General features: G+C 53.4%; 2 protein-coding genes across 2 annotated transcripts; one reads left to right on the plus strand and one right to left on the minus strand.

Annotated features, from left to right (window-relative positions):
* Positions 1-1,694: 1,694 nt before the first annotated feature.
* On the minus strand, positions 1,695-7,176 carry LOC116451700 (translation initiation factor IF-2-like). The gene is made up of 7 exons (XM_032125369.1): positions 7,052-7,176; positions 6,300-6,445; positions 6,179-6,254; positions 5,727-6,100; positions 5,207-5,276; positions 3,444-3,595; positions 1,695-2,481 (listed from the first exon to the last, which is right to left on the minus strand). Exons 1-7 carry the CDS (start codon positions 7,174-7,176, stop codon positions 2,399-2,401), a joined length of 1,026 nt encoding a protein of 341 aa, XP_031981260.1. The 3' UTR covers positions 1,695-2,398.
* LOC116451343 (protocadherin-10-like) lies at positions 6,596-12,725 on the plus strand. Its single transcript, XM_032124659.1, has 4 exons — positions 6,596-9,687; positions 10,838-10,896; positions 11,001-11,089; positions 11,305-12,725. The coding sequence occupies exons 1-4, from the start codon at positions 7,201-7,203 to the stop codon at positions 11,550-11,552; spliced, it is 2,883 nt and encodes a 960-aa protein (XP_031980550.1). The 5' UTR covers positions 6,596-7,200; the 3' UTR covers positions 11,553-12,725.
* The last annotated feature ends 7,668 nt before the right edge of the window (positions 12,726-20,393 follow it).

Here is a 20,393-nt window from a genome sequence, read left to right on the forward strand (position 1 = left end):
GGCCACAAGCTACTGCTGCCCCAGTTAGGCAGGCATTCCTGCCATTTCCCAACGTTAAAGCTAAACAACATCCATAGGCAATATCCCCGGAAACCCTCCCTCCTGCCTGGATTTGATCTGGTGCAGTGGCGCCAGGAGTCTGTGCCACCAACCCCTGCTCTGTTGAAGCTCCTGGGTCTCCCACACTCCCATCAGTCAACCTGCTGTGGCACCATCCCACACCACTCCAGAGCCAGTATTCCTGCACCCTCCCAGCTCTATGGACACTGAGAGCCACCTGGATCAGTCAATGCTTGGCCCAATCTGTATCCTGTCCTGCTTTCCTCATGTGGGGGGAACAAGGGCCCGCAGGGGAGAATCTGATCTGTGCAAGGACAAAGGTTCAGCCCCTGGTGTTGCTGCAAAAGGGAATAGGAATCATAGGATCCTGGAATAGTTTGGGTTGGAAGGGACCTTGGAGATCAGCCAGTTCCACCCCCTGCCATGGGCAGGGACACCTTCCACTAGACCAGATTGCTCCAAGCCCCATCCAACCTGGCCTTGAACCCTTCCAGGGATGGAGCAGCCACAGCTCCTCTGGGCATTGATTCAGGAAGGGGTGGGAGGCAGAGGTAAGGTGAGGTGAAGATTTGTAGAGGGGAAAATCCCTGGACTGGGAGGTATTTGCTTCCCATCTGGAGCTTGGATGGGAAACTTGGATGCCTGTTTCAGCAAAAAGGATCGAGCTAGGAGCCACAGACACACACAGTGAAGTGGTGCTTGGCCTGGAGACCTCAGCAGGTTGGGCCATACTCCACACACTCAATTTCTGGGGCTGAGCCAGCTCAGGCCACAGATGGGACCAAGAGGGAACAAACAGGGCTCTTGAGTGTTCCAAACTGGGAGGAAGGAGACAACCCCAGTGCCTCCACCATCCCTGTCAGGTCTGTTGCTGCATCCAGGTTGGAGGGTTGCTGGATGGATGGTTTCTGCTGGGCTCGGTGTGGAGCTCCTGAGCACAAGGGAGGTTTTACTTTGTTGTAAGTGAAGTACAAAACCATCACCAGCCAGAGAACAAACAGCTCCAGGCTGGAGAGGGAGCAGGGAGAGGGAGATGGGGAGGAGCAGGAGGAGCATGGGGACAGGGCATCCACAGGAGGTTTTTCAGGGACTTGTGATCTCAGAGCAAATTTCTGCTGTTGGCTGCGCACCAGTGGCACCATTTCACCAACTCATGCGTGCCTCCCCATCGCCAGCTCCGCAGTGCTGAGCGCCTCGGGGGGGTCAGGGCCGCTCTGCGGAGGGCTGCGGGAATATGGTCCCTGCTCGGAGAGCGTGTGATCTGCCAGGCAGCCCGGGAGCCCCGGGGACACTGCCATGCCTTTGTTCCTCCTTCTCTTTCTTTTCCACCTTCAGATTTTTTTCCCCTCTGCTTCCAGCTGCATATGCAGCACTCCCCCCCCCCTTTCCACCCACAGTTCCTGTCTTGATTTTCCTTCCCCTGTGCAAATATGTGTTCCTTAGGCTCCTTCTCCTCCCTGCCCAGCTCCCCCCATCAGTGTTGCCTTCCCAAAGTTCTTTTTTTTCCCTTCTCCCTCTTTTCCCACAGGCCTGCTTCATTCCTTCTCCTTCCTGCTTCTCTCCCCTTCCCTCCAGCCTCTCGGGCTCCCATTCACTCACTCCGTCTCCCCTTCTCTGACAGTTTGGGGGAAATCTGTCTGTGTCAACACACAAATTCCATTATTTATTGGCTGAGTGGAGCAGGGTCCTACACTCGTCTGTAATTGTCTCCAGATCAAAGCGGCTGCTGATGGCAGCTTTGCCTTCTCGCAGCAGAACACCACCCCCAGCTTCCAGCTCCCCATCCTCCCGGGGGAGTCGGGTGCGTGTGCGTTGACACCCTCGATGACTGATCTCTCAGACAGAGAGGAAAGAAGTAGGGCTGGTGGGGGAGAAAAGGGAGACCTGGAGGATCTGCAAAGCTCCCAGGAGAAGATGGGGATGGTGGGGTGTGTCTCAGGGGGACAAAGTCCCTGGCATGGACCAGGGAAGAGTGGGAAGGTAGAGGTGGTCCCTATCCTGGGAATGGAGACAGAGAAATGAAGTGAAAGAAGGGACAGGGAAGCAGGAAACATCCCCATATCTGCCCAGGACTGGAAGAATTAGGATTTTAGAAATGGGGATAAAGGAGGACATGCCTTTTCCTGCAATTCCCTTCTGAAACCATCAACCTATCCCAGGGATGTGGGACTTCAATGTGAACTGCAGGCACACAGTTTTTGTTTGGGTGTTGCAAGATGCCTGAGGGGAGAGGAATCATCCACTCCAACTTCTGCCCCTTGGCCTCCTCACTGGGGTCCCAGCTTCAACATGAGTAGAAGAGCTGCAGTGGTTTCTTTGCTGAGGGAGGTAAGATCAATCAGAACCCCTCTTCCCGGGCCCAGTCTTCCCATTTTATCATGATACACTGGGGAGCTTGGGAGTCTTTTGTTCCACGTGGATCTGCAGACACCAAAAGACACAGACCCCATTGAAAATCCTGACAGCTTGATCCCCTCTCACTGCCCAATACACGAAGCTGTCAGGCTCAGGCCATGGCTCTGCATTCCTTCTAACTGTCCAAAGCATTTCCTCCTGGTAACACCTCCCTGGCCCTACCATCATTTCTCCTCTGGTTTCTTTCTGCACAGAGTTCAGGCAGTTTCACTTACACTTCTCCCTGTGAGGTATTGCTCCAAGCCTTAAATCAGTTTTTTAACCTTTCAGAACTTCAAGCACAGGTGTTGTGCCTAATATTCCAACACCAGTCACACTGATGCCTGACAGAGGAGAGGTGTCACCACCTCTCTCACAAAGCTTCTGCTCTTCCCCCATGCAATCATCACACTGTTGCCCACCTTTCTTTCCTGCTCACTGATCCCCATTCCTTAGTCCTTCCCAGCAGAAAGGAAACATTCCCTCAGGACATTTTAGGTAAACCTTCTAAGAGGATGCCCACAACAAAATGAGTAGTCCCAGCTCTCAGGATAATGGGGACACATCCCTTTGCTTTTGCTTTGGGTCCCGAGTGTCTTACTTCAAGTTGAACAAGACACCAGCCATGAGAACAGCTCCTTTGGCAGCTTGGGTTTGCAAGAAATTCCCCCCCTCCAGAGCAGGAGGGGTGACCTGGCTTCCTGAGCTGCCATTGAAGTCTGTGTCCTACAAGGAGTCAGAACTGCCTCCCCCAGAGGCTGAGCAGGACTGGGCCCCATGTCCTGAAAATGCTCAAAAGGAGGTGACAGCTGCAGAGGTCTGCTCAGAGCTGAGCCTGTGTTCAGCTTCCACCTATCCCAGAAGGGACTGGGGGAGTTGTCCCCATGTGTGGCTGGCCAAGAGAGTCAAGGGCCTTCCACCAGTAGTGAGCCTTGAATTGGTCACCTCAGCTACATCTTCTCACCTACAAACCCCCTGGAACACATAACCTGGTACAAAATTTCTTCCTGCACCGCTGCAGAGGAAGAGGAGGGTGCTAAGCAACTCCAGCACCTTGCAGAGCAAAGCCCATGGACAAGGACTTCCAGTAGGAATAGAGTCCCGGCATCCTTCGTTGCTCCATCCACCCCGGGCATGGTGCCTGTGAAGAGGAGTGGCTCCTGACAAATCTGGGACCTGTGCTCTGGAAGGCTGGGCTCTCTGGGCAGCTCTTTCCCTTGCCTTGGTGACCTACTCACCTCTGCTCAGTGACTGGGACTTTCCGGGTTCACAAGGGTTTCGTTCTCTTGGGACATCTGGAGGATCCTGGGGTATCCCTACTCAGAACTAGATTGTGCAGCTCAGAAGGATCTGCAGGATGACAATCCCCTCCCCAGTCTGGTCCCTGTGACAGTGTTTTACCACCCTCATGGTAAAGATTTTTCCTTAATAAGAATTTCCTTTCTACAGCTCATGCCCTTACTTTCTCATCCTGTCCCTGAAAGGAGATGGGCATGTGTCATATCTTGCATCCCAGCACACGAGGGCAGGCAGAGTGCCCACCAGCCCTGATAAACACGCCAAAATGGCCACCATCCCCTTCAGGGCATGGGTTTTCCTCCCAAGGGAAGGCAGGGAACCAAAGCTTTGGAGCGGAAGAAGCACTGGTGAGGGCATCCTGCTGCAGAGAGCGTTGTGGCTTCACAGACCAAAGCCCCAGCACCTGACCCTACAGAAGCAACCCCAGAGTGACTTCCCAGCTGCAGGGCCAGGGCTGCTCTCATTCCCACCAGGAGACCCCTCCCACTTCCACTGCGGTTGCCCTCTTGGGCACCACAAACTATAACTGCTCCCGCTTGGAGCGAGAAGGGAGCAGCGAAGCCACATGCACGGCTGGGCAGACGGGCGCCCTGGGGAGCTGGGGGAAGGGCTGTGTGGTCTGGCAGGGACAGCGTTTCTTGCAGCCCCTTCTGCTGCCCCAGCACGCAGCAGGCAGGAAAATGGAGTGACAGTGGTGGCTGGGCAAGGTTTAGTGCCCACAGGCAGCTGAGTGATGGTCCCCCCCCAGTCTTTTGCTCTCTGCATGACTTTTCCAAGGCAGCTCAACCTGCGGCATCTCCTCCTACATCCCACCCTGATCTCTCCGTCTGGCCTTGCCAAGGCACATCAGTGCTGACCTGCGGCAACTGGCCACCCGCCCGCCTGTGCCAAGACATCTCAGACAGACATACCCCCTTCTAGCTTCCAGCATTTTCCAAAAACAAGCTCCCAGCCGCATCCTGATTCCCTACCCAGAGAGAACAGGGCTGGCAGCTGAACACTCCTCTGCAGCACAAGAGGGGCCTTAAAATCTACAGGATACAAAGCAGGGTGTTAGCGGTGCACTGTGCCCACTCCATCCCCCCCATCCTGCTGCTCACCCTCCTCTGCTCTGTTCCCCCAAAAAAGGCTCCTCTTTGGATTCCTCATCCCTCTGCAGCACCCCCAGCCTGTGCCATTTCCTTCAGGAAAGGGATCCTTGGAACAAGTCTGTGCTCCCTCTCAAGGCCAGCCCCTCCTCCCCGCTGCGTTTGACCTTGGTCCCCTGGAATCATGGGGTCTGGGAGGGAAGCAGGAAGAGACTGCAAGGTCTGGGGAGATGAGGAAAGGAACAGAATGGGGCTATCCTATGACCTCCGTTAGGGGAGGGAAGCAAGAGGGGACATGACAGGGTTCCCCCGGCCCCCCCCAAGGAAGCAGCGAGGAAGATGTTTGGGGGTGGGGGGTGCATTACCAAGCAGAGCTGAAGAAGGGCGGGAAGGACCGGGCAGGGAGTCGGGGAGTCTCGGATCTTGCCGGTGCACCTGGGGGAGGAGGAGGTGGTGATGAATATTTTACTCTAAATCAAACAATAGGACCAGAGCCGCTCCAATGATTTTGCAGAATGCATTTGGTCGGAGACGGGGGAAGGACTGGAGGGAATGAAATAAGACCCCCGAAAATTTCTGTGTCCCGTTTCACCCCCACCCTCAATCCCCCTCTGGCCTGAGCAGCACTCGAGGCGGCTCCTGGAGGAGCGCTATCCACTCCATCCCACCTCCGGGGTCTCAGCCCCGGGAGGGCTGGGCGGCGATGGAAAGAGGGGCGGGGGGCGTGCGGGGGGGCGCAAATCGGGGATTGGGGGGGGATTAGAAAGAAACAGATCGGGGCGGGGGTGACAACGACGCCGCCAGGGGTGGTCTTGGCGTGGGAGATGGCGCGGGGGACAGGCTGGCAGTGACCGGCGCTGCCGATGCAGGCTGGGCTTCACTTACCGGGAGCCGTCCCGATTTCACCCGTGAGCCCACGCGTGCCCCAGGCGCTCCGATCCTTCCACCTGCCCGCCCCTGCCAGCCCTCCTTCCCGAACCGAGACCCCACGAGCGCGGCACGTCCCGCGTGGGTCTCGCTGCGCTCCCAGGGACAAAATCCTTTTCCCAGCCCGACAAACCCCTCCAGCTCCGCCGCCTCCTGCCTCCTTCGGTCTCCCGGTGGCCCCTGGATCCTGCTTCCCACTCGGCTCCCCGTAGGGAGCAAGGTGGGGGGAGCGGTTGGGGCCGGCGGTTCCCTTCCCAACGGGGACCGGCAAGCAGAGACAAAGGCGGTGAAATATCAGTGCCCGGCTAAAGCCGCTCCGAGCCCCTTCGAGCCTTTAACTAGATCGTTAGGGGATTATCCGCACCCTGAGCAGCCGCGGGGCGGGGGCAGCGGCCGCCCCGTCCCGTTACCGAGCGCCCCCGGGGACGGCGACGGTGGGAGACGACGCACGGAGCTGGCCGGGCGCGGCGGCGGCTGGAGACGGGTCTGCGGGGAGAACGGATCGGCCAGCGGAGGGACCGTGAGCGGTACCGGGGCGGGGAGGGGACGGGTGGGGCGCAGGGGACGCCGTCTGTCGCGCTTTGGGGGCCGGCGGGGGACCAGCGGCTCGCTCTGCTCCCGCCTCCCCCTCGCCTTCCGCGGGGGGCGGAAAGTTTGTGCCCGCGGTGGGGGCACCGCTGGGGGTGTGAGGAGGCAGATCCTGGGGTATCTGGGCAGGATCGTGCCCCGAGAGCCCGAGGGGGCTGACACTGGGGTGCACGGTGGGGGAGCGGGATTTGGGACGCGGGGGTGTGGGCAAGCGGGGTGTCGGGGGTGCAAGCAGGCAGGGAAAGGGAAAGAGGGGGGGGGTCTCTGTGCCTCCGCGCTGATGGGCTCAGCTTTATCCAGGGCTGTAATCCCCCTGCTCCTGTAATTAAAAACTCCGCATTACAAGGAAAACGGTGTGCAGGGAAATGTAATCAAGTCTGGAGGGGCTTAACCATCTGGTAAAGGTTAGGACCGGCACGGCGGGGGACGCGGCCGGGGGATTTGGCAGCAGCCGCGATCTGGGCTCCTCTTAATCTACCGCGGGGACGAACGCAGCATCTGCGGGGTAATACCGGTGCCCCGGGCAGCGATCGGTCTCGCTGGAGCTCCCACCGCCGTTAACGGGATCTCCCCGAAGGTGGTCCCCTCCCCAGGTGCGTCCGGCTCCGGTAAACAAATTCTGCTGCGGCCCCGGGACCCGGATTGCAGCCCCTTGCGGAGGCCAGCAAAGAAAGGGTTAAGTGACTGCCGGTGACCGCGGTTCGGCCCCCCAGCTCTGGGCAAGGCCCTCCTCCGCCGCCCCCCGGGAGCCCGAAACTCTTTGAAAGTGCAAGAGGCAAGCGAAGGCGAGGGAGGAGGCGGCGGCGCGGGTGCGACTCATCGTCCCCGGGATTGCTGCGGGGCCATGGGGGCCAGAGCAGGCTCCGGGCGGGGGCAGCTCTTCCTCCGCTCCCTCCTCTTCCTCCTGTTGGCCGGGCCCCCGGCACGCCACCCGGCACGGGGGCAGCTGCGCTACGCCGTGCCAGAGGAGCTGGAGCACGGAGCCTTCGTGGCCAACCTGGGTGAGGACCTGGGACTGGATGTGTCCACCCTGTCAGCGCGGAGGTTCCGGATCGTGTCACGGGCCGGGGCCAGGCAGCACCTGGAGGTGAACCTGGAGAACGGGATCCTCTTTGTGAACGAGCGGATTGACCGGGAGGAGGTGTGCGAGGCCGGGGGGACCTGCCTGCTTCACCTGCAGCTCCTCGTCGAGAGCCCACTGGAGCTCTACCGCGTCGAGGTGGAGGTGCTGGACATCAACGACCATGCACCCACCTTCCCTTGGCAAGAATATGTGCTGGAGGTGGCTGAGTCTGCCGTGCTTGGTGCCCGCTTCCCGCTGGAGAGTGCCCAGGATCCTGACGTGGGTACCAACTCTGTGCACACCTACCGCCTCAGCCCCAATGGTTTCTTTTCACTTGAGGTGCAGACGCGCAGTGATGCCAGCAAGTTTGCAGAGCTGGTGCTGGAGCGTGCCCTCGACCGTGAGCAGCAACGTGTGCACCGGGTGCTGCTCACTGCTCTTGACGGCGGTGTCCCCGAACGCTCAGGCACAGCGCACATCCTCGTCACGGTGCTGGATGCGAACGACAACGTGCCTGCCTTTGACCAGCCCTCCTACGGTGTGAGCCTTCCTGAGGATGCTCCTGCTGGCACTCTGGTCATCCAGCTCAATGCCACTGACCTGGATGAGGGCCCCAATGGGGAGATTGAGTACTCCTTCAGTGGGCACGCACCACCACGTGTCCGGGAGCTCTTCCACATAGAGCCCCGGAGTGGGCAGGTGCTGCTGAAGGGCCGCCTGGACTATGAGCGGGCCAGCCTCCACGAGCTCTACGTGCAAGCCAAGGACCGCGGACCCTCAGCTGTGGCTGTGCACTGCAGGGTGCTTGTGCACCTCCTCGATGTCAATGACAATGCGCCAGAGGTGACCCTCACCTCTGTGTCCACACCTGTGCTGGAGGATGCACCCCCAGGCACCGTCATTGCTGTCATCAGTGTTCTGGACAGGGACTCTGGGGACAACGGGCGTGTGAGCTGTGAGGTTGGCCCCAATGTACCATTTGAGCTCCGCTCCTCCTTCCGGAACTACTACACACTGGTCACCACGCAAGCGCTGGACCGGGAGGTTGTGCCTGAGTACAACGTAAGCATCACAGCACGAGACATGGGCTCGCCTGCCCTGCTGACCCGCAGCACCCTCACCGTCCCAGTATCTGATGTGAACGACAACGCTCCGCGCTTCCTCCAGCCCTCCTACAGTGTCTATGTGATGGAGAACAACGCACCAGGTGCCTCCATCTGCTCTGTCAGTGCATTGGACCCTGACTGCCAACAAAACGCCTACCTGTCCTACTCCATTGCAGATGGGCACATCCATGGCATGCCTGTGGGCACCTACGTGTCCATCAACTCAGACAGCGGGCACATGTACGCCCTGCGCTCCCTTGACTATGAGCAGATCCGCAGCTTCCAGATCCAGGTGCAAGCACAGGATGCGGGGTTTCCCCCTCTCAGTGCCAACGTCACCGTCCACATCTTTGTGTTGGACCAGAATGACAACGCTCCGGTTATCATTTCTCCCATGCCACGCAATGGCTCTGTTGCCACTGAACTCGTGCCACGCTCAGCCAGGCCCGGCTACCTCGTGGGCACGGTGTCGGCAGTGGATGCAGATGCGGGGCTGAACTCTCGCCTCTCCTACCAGCTCCTCCAGGCTACTGACTTCACCCTCTTCAGTGTGGCGCCTGACACGGGTGAGCTGCGCACCCTCCGCTCCTTTCTGGAGCAGGATGCCAGCCAGCAGCAGCTGGTGGTGCAGGTGCGGGATGGTGGACAGCCAGCCCTCTCTGCCACCGTGTCCCTCCTGCTTTCGGTGGTGGAGACCATGCCCCAGACTCTCTCCGACTTCAGCGAGTTCAGCCTCCCTCCAGAGGCGTCCTCATCTTCCCCACTCACCCTCTATCTCCTTGTCTCCCTGGGCTCCATCTCCTTCACTTTCCTTCTTGCCATCCTCATTCTCACAGCCATTCGCTGCCGTGGAGAGCAGCGTTCCCGCCAAGGGGACAGCTGCTCACCACCTCGCTGCCACTGCTGTCCTGGGTCCAGACCCTCCTCTGACGGCCTGAAGACTTCCAACCTGACGGCACAGCCCCCTGCAGGGACCACGGCTGCCACCTGCCTTGATGTGCCTGCGGGTGGCCCCCCAGGCTACTGCTACAAGGTCTGCCTTGGTCCTGAGTCTGCTCAGAGTGACTTCATGTTCCTCAAACCCTGCAGCCCCCCCCGGAACAACGAGAAGGATCCCGGGAAGCGGTCCTGGCCAGACCAGCATCTCCAGGTCTCCAAAGAGGTAACATAATGCCCAGCAGTGCTTACCAGTGCTCCGCGGGTGCCCCCAGCCCCCTCCCTCAGCCTCTGCCACGAGGGAAAGCAGGCACGGCTTCTCCCAGAGAATAACCACAGCCTTTGATCAGTGCGGGAATTAGGAGCAGTCAGGCAGAGGGATCTCCACTGAGCTTCCCGACGGGTCTAATTACCGGGGGAGCGTCAGGCTCGGCTGAGGCGAGAGGAAATCCCTTCTCACCCTCTTTTGTACCCATTAGAGGCAACAGAGATGCTCCAGTGCCCTAGGGGAGGTGGGATAGTGGGGGTGGCTTCTCCTTAGCCTGGGTAGGCAATTCACACTGGGGCAGTCTGAGCATCACTGCTGCTTTGCTTCCCCTGTGCTGGCGGGGGCCGCGGTGTCCTGGGCCTGGCTGCTGCTCTGCAGAGGCTGTGCCAGCAGGCAGGGAGTGGGGTCTTCAGGGCGGGATTTTGATGTCAACATTTGTTAGGTATTGAAATGAGGAATGTCTAATTTTCCCGATGAAAGACTCTCCAAAACACGATTACAAGGATGGAGAGTGATGAGGCGTCTAATCCACTTACGTTTGACTTTTAATAAACCAGCCCTTCCGAGGAGATCCCAAGACTCTCTGCCAAGAGAGTCTCTCCACGTGTCTCCTTGCACCCCTGGACTCTCTTCCCTAATGCTTAATTAGATTTTCCTGTAGTTTTTGTAGCCCTCCTGGGACACCGAGCATGCAGCCAATTTCTGCATCTCTCACCATTTGGTACCTCAGACCTGGGCTAAGTAAACATCACATATGCAAAAAAGGCTTTCGAAAATTAACAAGAATAGGAAAACCACCTGTCTCTCCCCAGCATGCCAGACTTAAAACTCCCAGAGGCAGAGGACAAGCCCCAAACCACCCCAGTATCTCAGGAGGGTGAGGAAGGTCCAGAAGGGAACAAGCTGACTCAACGTTGTCTCAGGCTCCCCAAGAGGGGAATGTGCTGCTTGCTTCTCCACAAAGGGCACAGGGAAAGTGGAGATGTGGTCCTGCATCCCCGCCTGCTGAAGCCTAGTGCTGGCAGGGCTGGGCTGTTTGGCAAAGGGTCCCAGGGCTGATTGACAGAGAGTCCCAATAACCAGCCTTGCTCTTCCCTGTGTTTTCCAGGCCAAGCAGCCCAACACAGACTGGCTGCCTCCAAGCGCACAGCGACCTGCCCTGAAAAGGTACCAAATCCAGCACTGGGGGAACAGAGGAAGCAGGTGGAAGGGGGATATGGGAATGGGGAGGTTATCTCCAACACAGCTTTGAACCGGTCTCTTCTCTTTAGCTCCCAGAGCCTGGAAGATGTGGGGGAAATCCGTAAAGCCCTTCAGAAGGAGCACGAGAGGCTGTGCACGCTGGTGACCCCTGTCTCTGGTTAGTATTGGGACACTGGGGCTGGGAAGACCAGACCCTCTGGTCACTTGTTGGAGGTGCAGTGGGGGGGGTCACATCCCTGTTCCTAGCAGTGGTGAAGTTCTGTGGGTGGAAGGGGTGTCCAGGCACCAGAACGGAGGTTGGTGACACAGGACTTGCATCCTGGGGTGTGGATATGACCTGAGCCGATCTTACTGAGCTCATTTTTCCTCCAGAGTTTCAGAAAGCTTCATCAGGCCCCAACAGCATCTGGACACCCCAGTACAGCCCCTTGTACCCAGCCCTGGATTATCAGCACAACGTTTACATCCCGGGCACCCCCGCTCTGCTTTCCAGCAAGGATGGGCCCCTCTTCCCAGGCCGGGAGAACAAAAACAGCTTCTCCACCTTTGGCAAGAGGAAGAAGATGACAACTTACTGTGACATGCATGACAGTGTGGTTATCAACAACGACCTGAAATAGCCTGGATGGCTCTATCCTTGGAATCTCCTGCATTATTTCAGCTGCCAGGTCCACCCGCAGCACATGCCTCCATGTATGGACTGCTCAAGACTTTATGGGATGCTGGGAGAGTGGCTCAACAGAGCAAGGGGGAAGGATTTAAGGAGCAAGAGACTGAAAATTACAGGGATAGGGGGGTGGTGGCAGGGGGAATTTCTCCCATCTCATCTTGCAGAGCTGTGTTGGCAGCAGGTGCTGTTTGAGGTCCATATGACCAGATTTAAGCAAATCTGCCTTGAGTTTACCCATTCCCATGTCCCCTTAGGGACCATTCCTCTCTGTAAACATTGTCACTTCTTTGTCTTGTCTGGCTGTGTGAATGTACTGAGCTGCATGCCTGTATCTCTGTCCCAGTAGGCACGGAAAGTGTATGCAGACCCAGCCAAGCCTGACCTTACACACTGGGACAGTGACCATTGCTCTGTCCCTGAGATCCAGTGGGATGTGTTGCATGTCTAGAGCAGCAATTGGCATCTGTTTTCTCTGGGAAGTGAGTGCAAAACCCGGGCTTCATGAGTGCTTCTCTTTAGACCCTGACCCAACACTTGCAAGGCTGGACATAGCCAGGGTGCAGGACAGAGACAGCCTTTGTTCCAGGAGCAGCGTGTGCACACACGGATCGGATGGCCAGAAGAGCTGCTAGCTTAAGTACCTGAGAGATGCACAAGGTGAGGCCCTGCTGGGTAGCTCTCTAGCCCAAGGCAACATCATGTGAATGAAAAACAGTTTCCCAACCATTGGAGTGACCCCAGCACAGGTGACAGTCTCTTCCCTCCTGCCCCTGCCCTCCCTCGGATCTCTGTTTTCCCCAAGTCCTGAATGCCTGGAGGACCCCCTGCACTGGGCACCCCACCTGCGTAGGACAAACATCTCCAAGTCTGCCCTGTTTCTCTTTGAGAACTTTTAGCTGGCAGTCAGGAGCTCTCAAGGGCAGGACTCCAGCCCCAGAACAGTCTCTCCCCTGCCTTGCACACCCTGCACCTGTCCACCAGTCTGTCTGTCACCATTGCCAATTGCTCCGGTCACGGGACAGTTCATTTTGAATCCATCTGTGCAGAACATGACAGCTCTTTCTAAACTGAGTTTGTTTCACTATGTCTGATTTGTACCAATAAATTGTATTTTAATAGCTCACCCTGGCTCCTGGCTGTCCCTGAGTTGCACACGACAGCAGGGATTGCTGCACAGCTCTCCCAACTCCAGGAAATACATCTGTCCTTCTGGCCTTCGGAGTTCTGGAGCAGAGAGCTCCTTTTATGCCGAGAGCTCATTTTATTCACTTCACCTGGATTCCGGGGGCTCAAGGTCCCCTTCCCTCCTCCCCTGGACTCAGGAGCACTTTGGGCTCATGGCCAGAAGGGGCTGGAGATGTCACACAGCTCCTTTCTCCGTGCTCCAGCTCGGGCAGGGGGGAATTTGCACCATGGTGTGGGCATACACAAGCTGCTGGGGAGAGGGGCTGGATGTGGCACGAACGGCATAACAGCTTGTGGCTGTTATGGTGCTTTCTCTGGTTAATTTACCCTTTCCCCTGGACACTAGGGACCAGCAGCTTGCCTCAGGAGCCACAGAGACAGCCTGGGTATGAGCCACATGTAGGGACCAGCTCCCTGGGAATAGTCAAGCCTGTATCTGTTGGTGGGATATCTCTTGGCTTGATGAGGGAAGTGTTTCCACTTCAAATGAAGTCCTGAAGTGGCCAGGCTGTGGTTGTCCTTCTCATACCGTGTACTCACTTGGTGACTGGCTTGGGGAGGCTGCAATGCGGCTTTTGGGATTAACCCAGAAAAGTCCTTGTCTACAAGTGGGCAGTGTGCTCTTCAGTGGAAGCAGGGGGTAGGGAGCACTCAAAGGGGCCTCGTGGGAGTCAGGGGCCCGGGAGGACGGTGCTTTGGACATGAAAGGGACCTGGCTGCTTCTGGTGACTTCAGTCCCAGCTCATATCTGCCTGACTGCGGGTAGATGAAATACTCCCTGTCCCAATTAGACGGTAGGATGAAGGATTTTATGCTGCCAAGTGCATTTTTCAAGGGTCTCTAGAGAGCGTTAAGGGTAAGAAAGAACCCCAAACAGCTACTGCCTGAGACCTCTGTACAGCATTAGCCCGTTCCAGTGCTTCAAAAGAACAAGGGAATTATGTAAAGTGATACAATAAGATTAATAACAGCCTCAAGAAGTAATAAAAGCATCAAATGGACCTGACTCCCTGTAGGGTACAAGCATCTCCCCCTCCTGGATTAACTCTGGCAGTATCTTCCCTGCATTTTTAGGTGCTGGTCAGGCACTGGGAGAGGACTGGAGCCCCTCTGCAGAGAGCCCACGGGGGCTCAGCTGCAGCCCCTCTGCAGGAGGGCCGAGCTGCTCACTGTGTTCCAGCTCACACAGCAAAAGCACCCAGCACATCCTGTGCTTCATGGCATCCAAGATCTAAATAAACACATGTAAGTGGTGTTTTGTATCAGATTTTCCCCAAAGGGAAATTGATCTCAAAGTTGACCCCTAAAACCACAGGCTTTTGAAAGTGACATTTTACACCTCTGCCTTTGGAAAACCATGGGGTCGAGCAATCAAGGGGACAGATTTGCCATCTCCCTGTCACCCTTCAGTGTATTTTCTTGGCATTTTTAAGTTCCTGCTACCAAGGCTCACTGGTGCCCACTGAATTGCCTTCATCTCCTCTCCATTACTCCTGACCATCAGCCCATGGGATGAGATAGATACGCACACACCTCTGTACTCCTTGCTGACCCCCACGTTTGTATGGGTCAGGCGTCTTCCAAAAGGGATTTGAGCAACACAGCACCCAGCCCAGGCCCCAACACCCCACATTCCCTGAGTATCCACTTCTGCTTAGTTGAAGGAAAAGCTACACTGACAAGAGCTCAGTTTCAATCTTTCGTTTCAATCACCATATTGATAAAAAGGACAATAAAAAGGGACTTGCTTTAGGGGAGAGAGGACTTGCATAAATGTAATTCAAGCACACTACTATCCCTCTTCAAAGGGCATGTCTGGTCAGAATCGTCCATCTAATAGATGAGATCTCCTTTGAAGATCTCCCACAGGGACAGGGTCTCATTAAAAATGCAAGGTCTTTGCCCTACAACTAGTTATTTTTACAGCTCTCCCTGTGCTTACACTCCTGCACAGCTGATGAGCATTAGCTGGTTTCTGTAGCCTGGTAATGCACTGGGCATGAGAGCTCCTTTGGAGATCTGCTCAGCAGAACACTCTCTAGATGCCCCTCTCACATGTTCCAGCTCTCTCAGAGATCCAGAGGCAAATTTGGCTTTCAGGGACATGCCAGCCAGCTTGAGATTTGCTTCTAGGACAGTGGGAAAGCTGCCATGTGGTGCAGTTGGCTGCAAAAATGCTTCAGGCCATGCGAGGCAGGCACACGGCGCTTCTGGGCGCCAGCACAAACAGGGGGTTTGTGCTCTTGCTGAATAGACTGTTCGGATGGAAACATTACTTGTATCTCTGTAATGACTTGAAAATGTATCCCAGAGAGACAAAATGAATCCAGAGGTAGAGAGAAAAGAGGCCAGAGGGAAAGACCCAGAAGGGCTGATGCTCAGTTCTACTCCCACCTGCCACGCACAGAACAAAAAGCAGCCAGCAAATTCCCCAGAAAGCCTCAGCATGGACACAGCACTCTGCATGCAGCTGGGTCAGGCTGGGTAGAGCCATGGATACAGGTGGGTCTCAGCTCCCAGAGGGCGTGGTATTGGCAGGACAGAGCTAAAATCCATGGACCAGTGGGAGCCTCTGCATAGACCTTGGATCCAGCCCAGTCTGTGGCACTCAGTGGTTAATTAGATCCTCCAAAGATGCTAGAAATTTCTCTTTTCTCTTCTCTTCTCTTCTCTTCTCTTCTCTTCTCTTCTCTTCTCTTCTCTTCTCTTCATAATGCTGGAACACACCTTAATTTATTTAAGACTGGGTCAAGATCCATTCAGATTTCTTTTCGAATTGCATCAGTGTCTTAAATGTCTCCCTGAACCCCACCACACAGAACAGCCTGCTGTTCCTAGCTGGATCACTTCTTCCAGTTTCCTTTTTGATCTCAGCAGATGTTTTGTAGAAATAAATATCCTTTAGCTTCTGTCATAAAACTTAACCTCTGCCACACTCAAAAACATCTGCATGATTGTCACGTGCTGATTTTCTCTGCTCCTTTGCACCTTTTCCTTTTTCACTGCTCTGAAAACATCAGTTGCCAACTCCTCCACAGAGATCAGATGCAGGAACAGGCCAGGACTGAGGGAAGCTTTTGCTTCCCAGTTAGCCTATAATGTGTTTTCAGTTTAAGCAGTGGAAATGTCACTGGCTCTGTTTTGCAGCATTCACTCAAGTGGAATTAATGCTTCTTGTTAGTGATAATATGACTTAATCAGCTTAATTACTTTGAGACATAAGTAGACACCTTTGTGTATTGAATAACTTATGACACACTGGACCAAAAAGCACGAATGAAGGCTTTGAAAATAAATTAAATATGACCCCTAGTGCAGTCTGCACTTTGACTAATGATTCGTCTCCCATGAAATTCAATGACTTACAAATCTTACATTTGAATAAATGATACATTTTTGCATGTTTTAAACAATAGCAGTGATTTTTATTTCAGCATTCGGAATTCAGAGTGCTTCTCCAGCGCCAGGAAGCAAGGCAAACAAGTTCATGTTAAACGGATTGAAAAATAAAACATTTGTGCAGTCAACTATCAGGAATACATTCAGAGGATCTGCAGGCATTTCTGATGAGATATTTATTTTAATTCATCGCTAAGAATATCTGCAACAACAGGTGAAAAAAATGCATCAGAAGAAATTAAGAGAGAGTGAAGATTCCCAGAAGGATCACTAAAGTCTTCACATCCAATCCATCCATTTCAATAATGTCTACAAGAGAAAATATCATTAAATAGCTCCGGAATTGTCTTATCATACATTTTGCCCGCATAGAAAATAAATCATACAAAGGAAATAGAAGCAGGAAAAGCGATCATCAATCAAGAAAATGATTATGAGCATTGGTAGGATTTCTGATAGGCCAGGATGCAGAGACTCTGTGATAGCAGGCTACATGGGAAATAGAAAAATTGGGGTTAAACTGTTGCATGAACCCAGAGAAAAGATGAGCTGTCTGAATTTGTTCTGTTCTGCTGCAGTGAGTCACCCAATTTCTGTACCCAAATCTTCCTCTAAAAAGCACTGGAGTTCAGCACGGTGCAGACAATAACGCAGATCCCTACACAGGGACTTTTTCAGCCCAAGTATATCTGAAATTCAGAGGTTAGCTTCAGCTGTAGCATCACAGGGGAGCCTGACTGGTTTGATGAATCTACTTTTAAGTCCATGTCCATATTTCTTGGTATTTTAGCTAACAGGAATTTTTTTTCACACTGCCAAGGGCGATGGCTGAGGGCTCTAGGATTAATTTATCACTGCTCTTGCTCTGCAGTTGTTCAGTCTCTATTGACTAAATCTCCAAAACTCCCCCAGAGTACAGATGGAACATGTCCACACAGGGATCTAAATATAAGGAGTTTAATCTAGGTTTGAGTTCCACCTGTAGGATTCCATCTTGTCCCCACTTCCCTTCTTGATCTTCTTTTAATATCATTTAGAGGAGACATGCCCAGCACCTCTGTGACACCGGCATTTTACCAGAGATCAGAAGAAAAGATTTGCCATTTGCTTTGAGTATCCCCTAAGAGACCAAACTTCAGGAATGTGATCCTGAAATTATTTCCCCAAACCAAAATTTATTTTTTCCTCTTTCCAGGAAATGCAATGTTATAATCCATTTGCTTACCCAAACCACCTCTTCCTCTTAATCTCTCCCTGCAAAATAGTCTGACAGCTGCCCCAGAATGTAAGGAGATCATCGAAAGGATGATCGTCTGGGGCTGAATCCTCTTCCTATGTTCCCCAAGAGTCCTCTTGGCTCGTTGTGCCACATGGCATGGGCCATTTAACTCCCTCAATGCCCATCAGATGTCATACACCTTGTTGGTCATGTTCCTTTGATATCTGAACAGACTCCTGCAGGCTCCTCCTGTCACTGCAGGGTCCACCCTCCAGCCTTTTTCTGCCTCTCTTTGGGTCCAAATGTTATATTTGCTGTAGCTTCGAGTGCGTTTCAATCAAATCTGACCCTGCAGAAGCCTGACCCAGTCACATCTGGGCATCCCTATTTTGCTCCGCTTTTTCTGTGTATCCATAAAGACCCATGAAGATTCGGCTGCAAACTGCCAGATCCCTGGTGAAATGGTGCCCCCTCCATGTTCCCCACGTGATGCACAGCTGGGACGGGACCATCCTGTCTGCTGTGCTTGTGCCTCCTGTGCCCTGCTGTGCCCAGCGTCGTGGTGTCCAAAAACCAGGGTGGAACTACACAGCAAATCACAGCTGACAAGCAAGACACTCCAATCTGGCAAGGGAGAAGCTAGCAGTTTGCTCCTGCTCCTTCTCCCTTAGAGATGGGCAGGGACAAACTGCAGACTTTTTTTTTTAATGCTATCTCTTCTTTAAAATGGGAAAAAATGAATTGAAAACTTGGATGTGAGCTGCAGGGATGAATCACAGCACAGAGCCTGGCAACATAGTGGGGACCCTCGTGTCACCCCCAAGCCTTCCCGCCTTTTGCTGAAGGTATTAGGAAGGAAGCCACTGGGAGCCACTTCTGAAGGGCTTGATTCTGTTGGCAGGGAGAATTTTTTTCATAAAGGGGCCTCTATATGCAAATGGGAAATGGAGATGGAGTGGGAAATAAGCCCAGCAAAAAACCATGGAAGTTTTTGCTGCCTGCAAGTGGAATTCAATCGAAAAAGGGGGGAGGGAGAAGAAAGGAAATTGAAACAGCCTCCTCTCTGCACAGATTGCATTGCTGGAGAAGCTCTGAGTGTTGCAAGGCATAATAGTTGCCTGCTCAGAGGTTCCTTCCCGGGGGACTTTCCCTGGGATAGTTTCATACATTTATCCCTGACTCCTGGCATCTGCATAACACGCTCACAGAGAGAGTTATTAGTTTAATTTTCTTGTGAATTACAAGGGGACAGAGAGAATTAGAAAAGACTTTTTTTTTTTTTTTATTATCATTACTTTTTGTTTTCCAGTTGAGAGATTGCAAATGAGGCTATTCATCCTGCTAACATCAGTAGGGACCCAAACCCAAGTCTTTCTGGGGTAATTGGTTTCTGATGAGCAATCACTTGTAAAACCAATAGCAAAGGCAAGAACTGAAATATAAATTCTCTCTTTACATGCTGAGCTTTTCATTAGGATTGTGTGTCTGGTTTCTTTCTGGGATTCAGTAGAAAAGCCATGAAGTGGTAAACAAGGCAGTGGACTAAGGCTGACAAGAAGTTTGTATTAGCAAAAAATTGGGAAAACAGCATTGTCTGATATTCTCCAGAACAAATAAAGCAGCTCCAGATTCCCTCAAGCTGCAGCTTTCTGTGAGCCCTTCGGGACTGAAGCCCTGCACAGAGAGAAGAGACAGCAGATCTTCCTGTGGGGCGGACCTGAGTGTGCTTTTGACCAAAAGAGACCAAAATGTTGAAGAAAGAAAAAAAAAATTAGAGGCCAGGGGCAATTTTCCATGCTGCAAAGTCTGACCAGGGTGGCTGATGGAAATTTGCAGCCCTTGATATCCTGCAGTTTGCAAAATATAGGGGACTGTGATGCCTGGATTTGTTGCAAGGGCTGATACTGTGAGTTGGGCTCCAGGGGTTTTTTTTCCTCCCAGTTACTAGTGAGGAATCTGCTAGTCTGCACTGGCTTTTGTTTCCCTGATGAACCTCAGGGTGCTTAAGGCTTGATTTATTTACTTATTTTGGTGGCAAATTAAGCATCAGTCTGGATGCAGGTCTCAGTGCTTTCTAGGCTGGGGCTGTGGTGCTGTCATTCATTGGCTTAACTGGATTGCTTGCTGCTTTATGGGTTTTTTTCCAGTAAAACCTTTTGGCACACATACAGCTGGTTGTTGCCTTGAAGATGAGCAGAGAGCAGCAGGCTTGACAAAGGCAGGGAACGTTATTAAGCTCGGGTACACAGAAAGGCCCCTGAAACAAGAATGATATGGACACATCTCTCTCAAAACAAACCAAGCAAAACCTTTCAAATAAATCCACTTTTTTCAGCTTTCAAATGCTGAAAGCTGATCCCAAGGAAGCAAACAATAAAATCACTGATTGGATTCAGTCCTGAGGAACCTGCTCTGAGCAGAGGAAGGGGACACATGACACACTAAGTATTATTCAGAAATCTCTTCCAAACACAGCTATTCTGGGATTCAATGATGACAGTTTTTTGCTTTCATTAACCCAAAAGAGCCAAACACACTGCTGTGGCCACAGCAAGAAATAAGGCAATTTGGACACTTCCATATTTGCATCACATTTGCATACAACACAGAGCCCAGGGCAATATTCCGCATAGCTATCAAGCAAACTTTTTTGTTGTTTCTCTCAGTTAGAGCCAGGCTTCCCAGGAATCTCCCAAAGCCTGGATGTGCCCTGCACTAATCATGCCTCCCATTAGTTGCACACCCATCAGGCTCTGCTGGCTAACCCAAATTTTTGGCCTCCCACCTCAAATATAGGGCAACCTTGTAATTTTGGTACCGCTGGAGCAGAAGCAATTGTCTCAGTGACAATGCCAGGATCCTTCACCTGAGCTTAAACACTGGAAGTTTTGGAAATAGAAAGGGAGGAGAGGAGAGGAGAGGAGAGGAGAGGAGAGGAGAGGAGAGGAGAGGAGAGGAGAGGAGAGGGAGAGCGGAGAGGAGAGGAGA

The sequence above is a fragment of the Corvus moneduloides genome, chromosome 15 (assembly GCF_009650955.1).
Source record: "Corvus moneduloides isolate bCorMon1 chromosome 15, bCorMon1.pri, whole genome shotgun sequence".
Classification (NCBI taxonomy): Eukaryota; Metazoa; Chordata; class Aves; order Passeriformes; family Corvidae; genus Corvus; species Corvus moneduloides.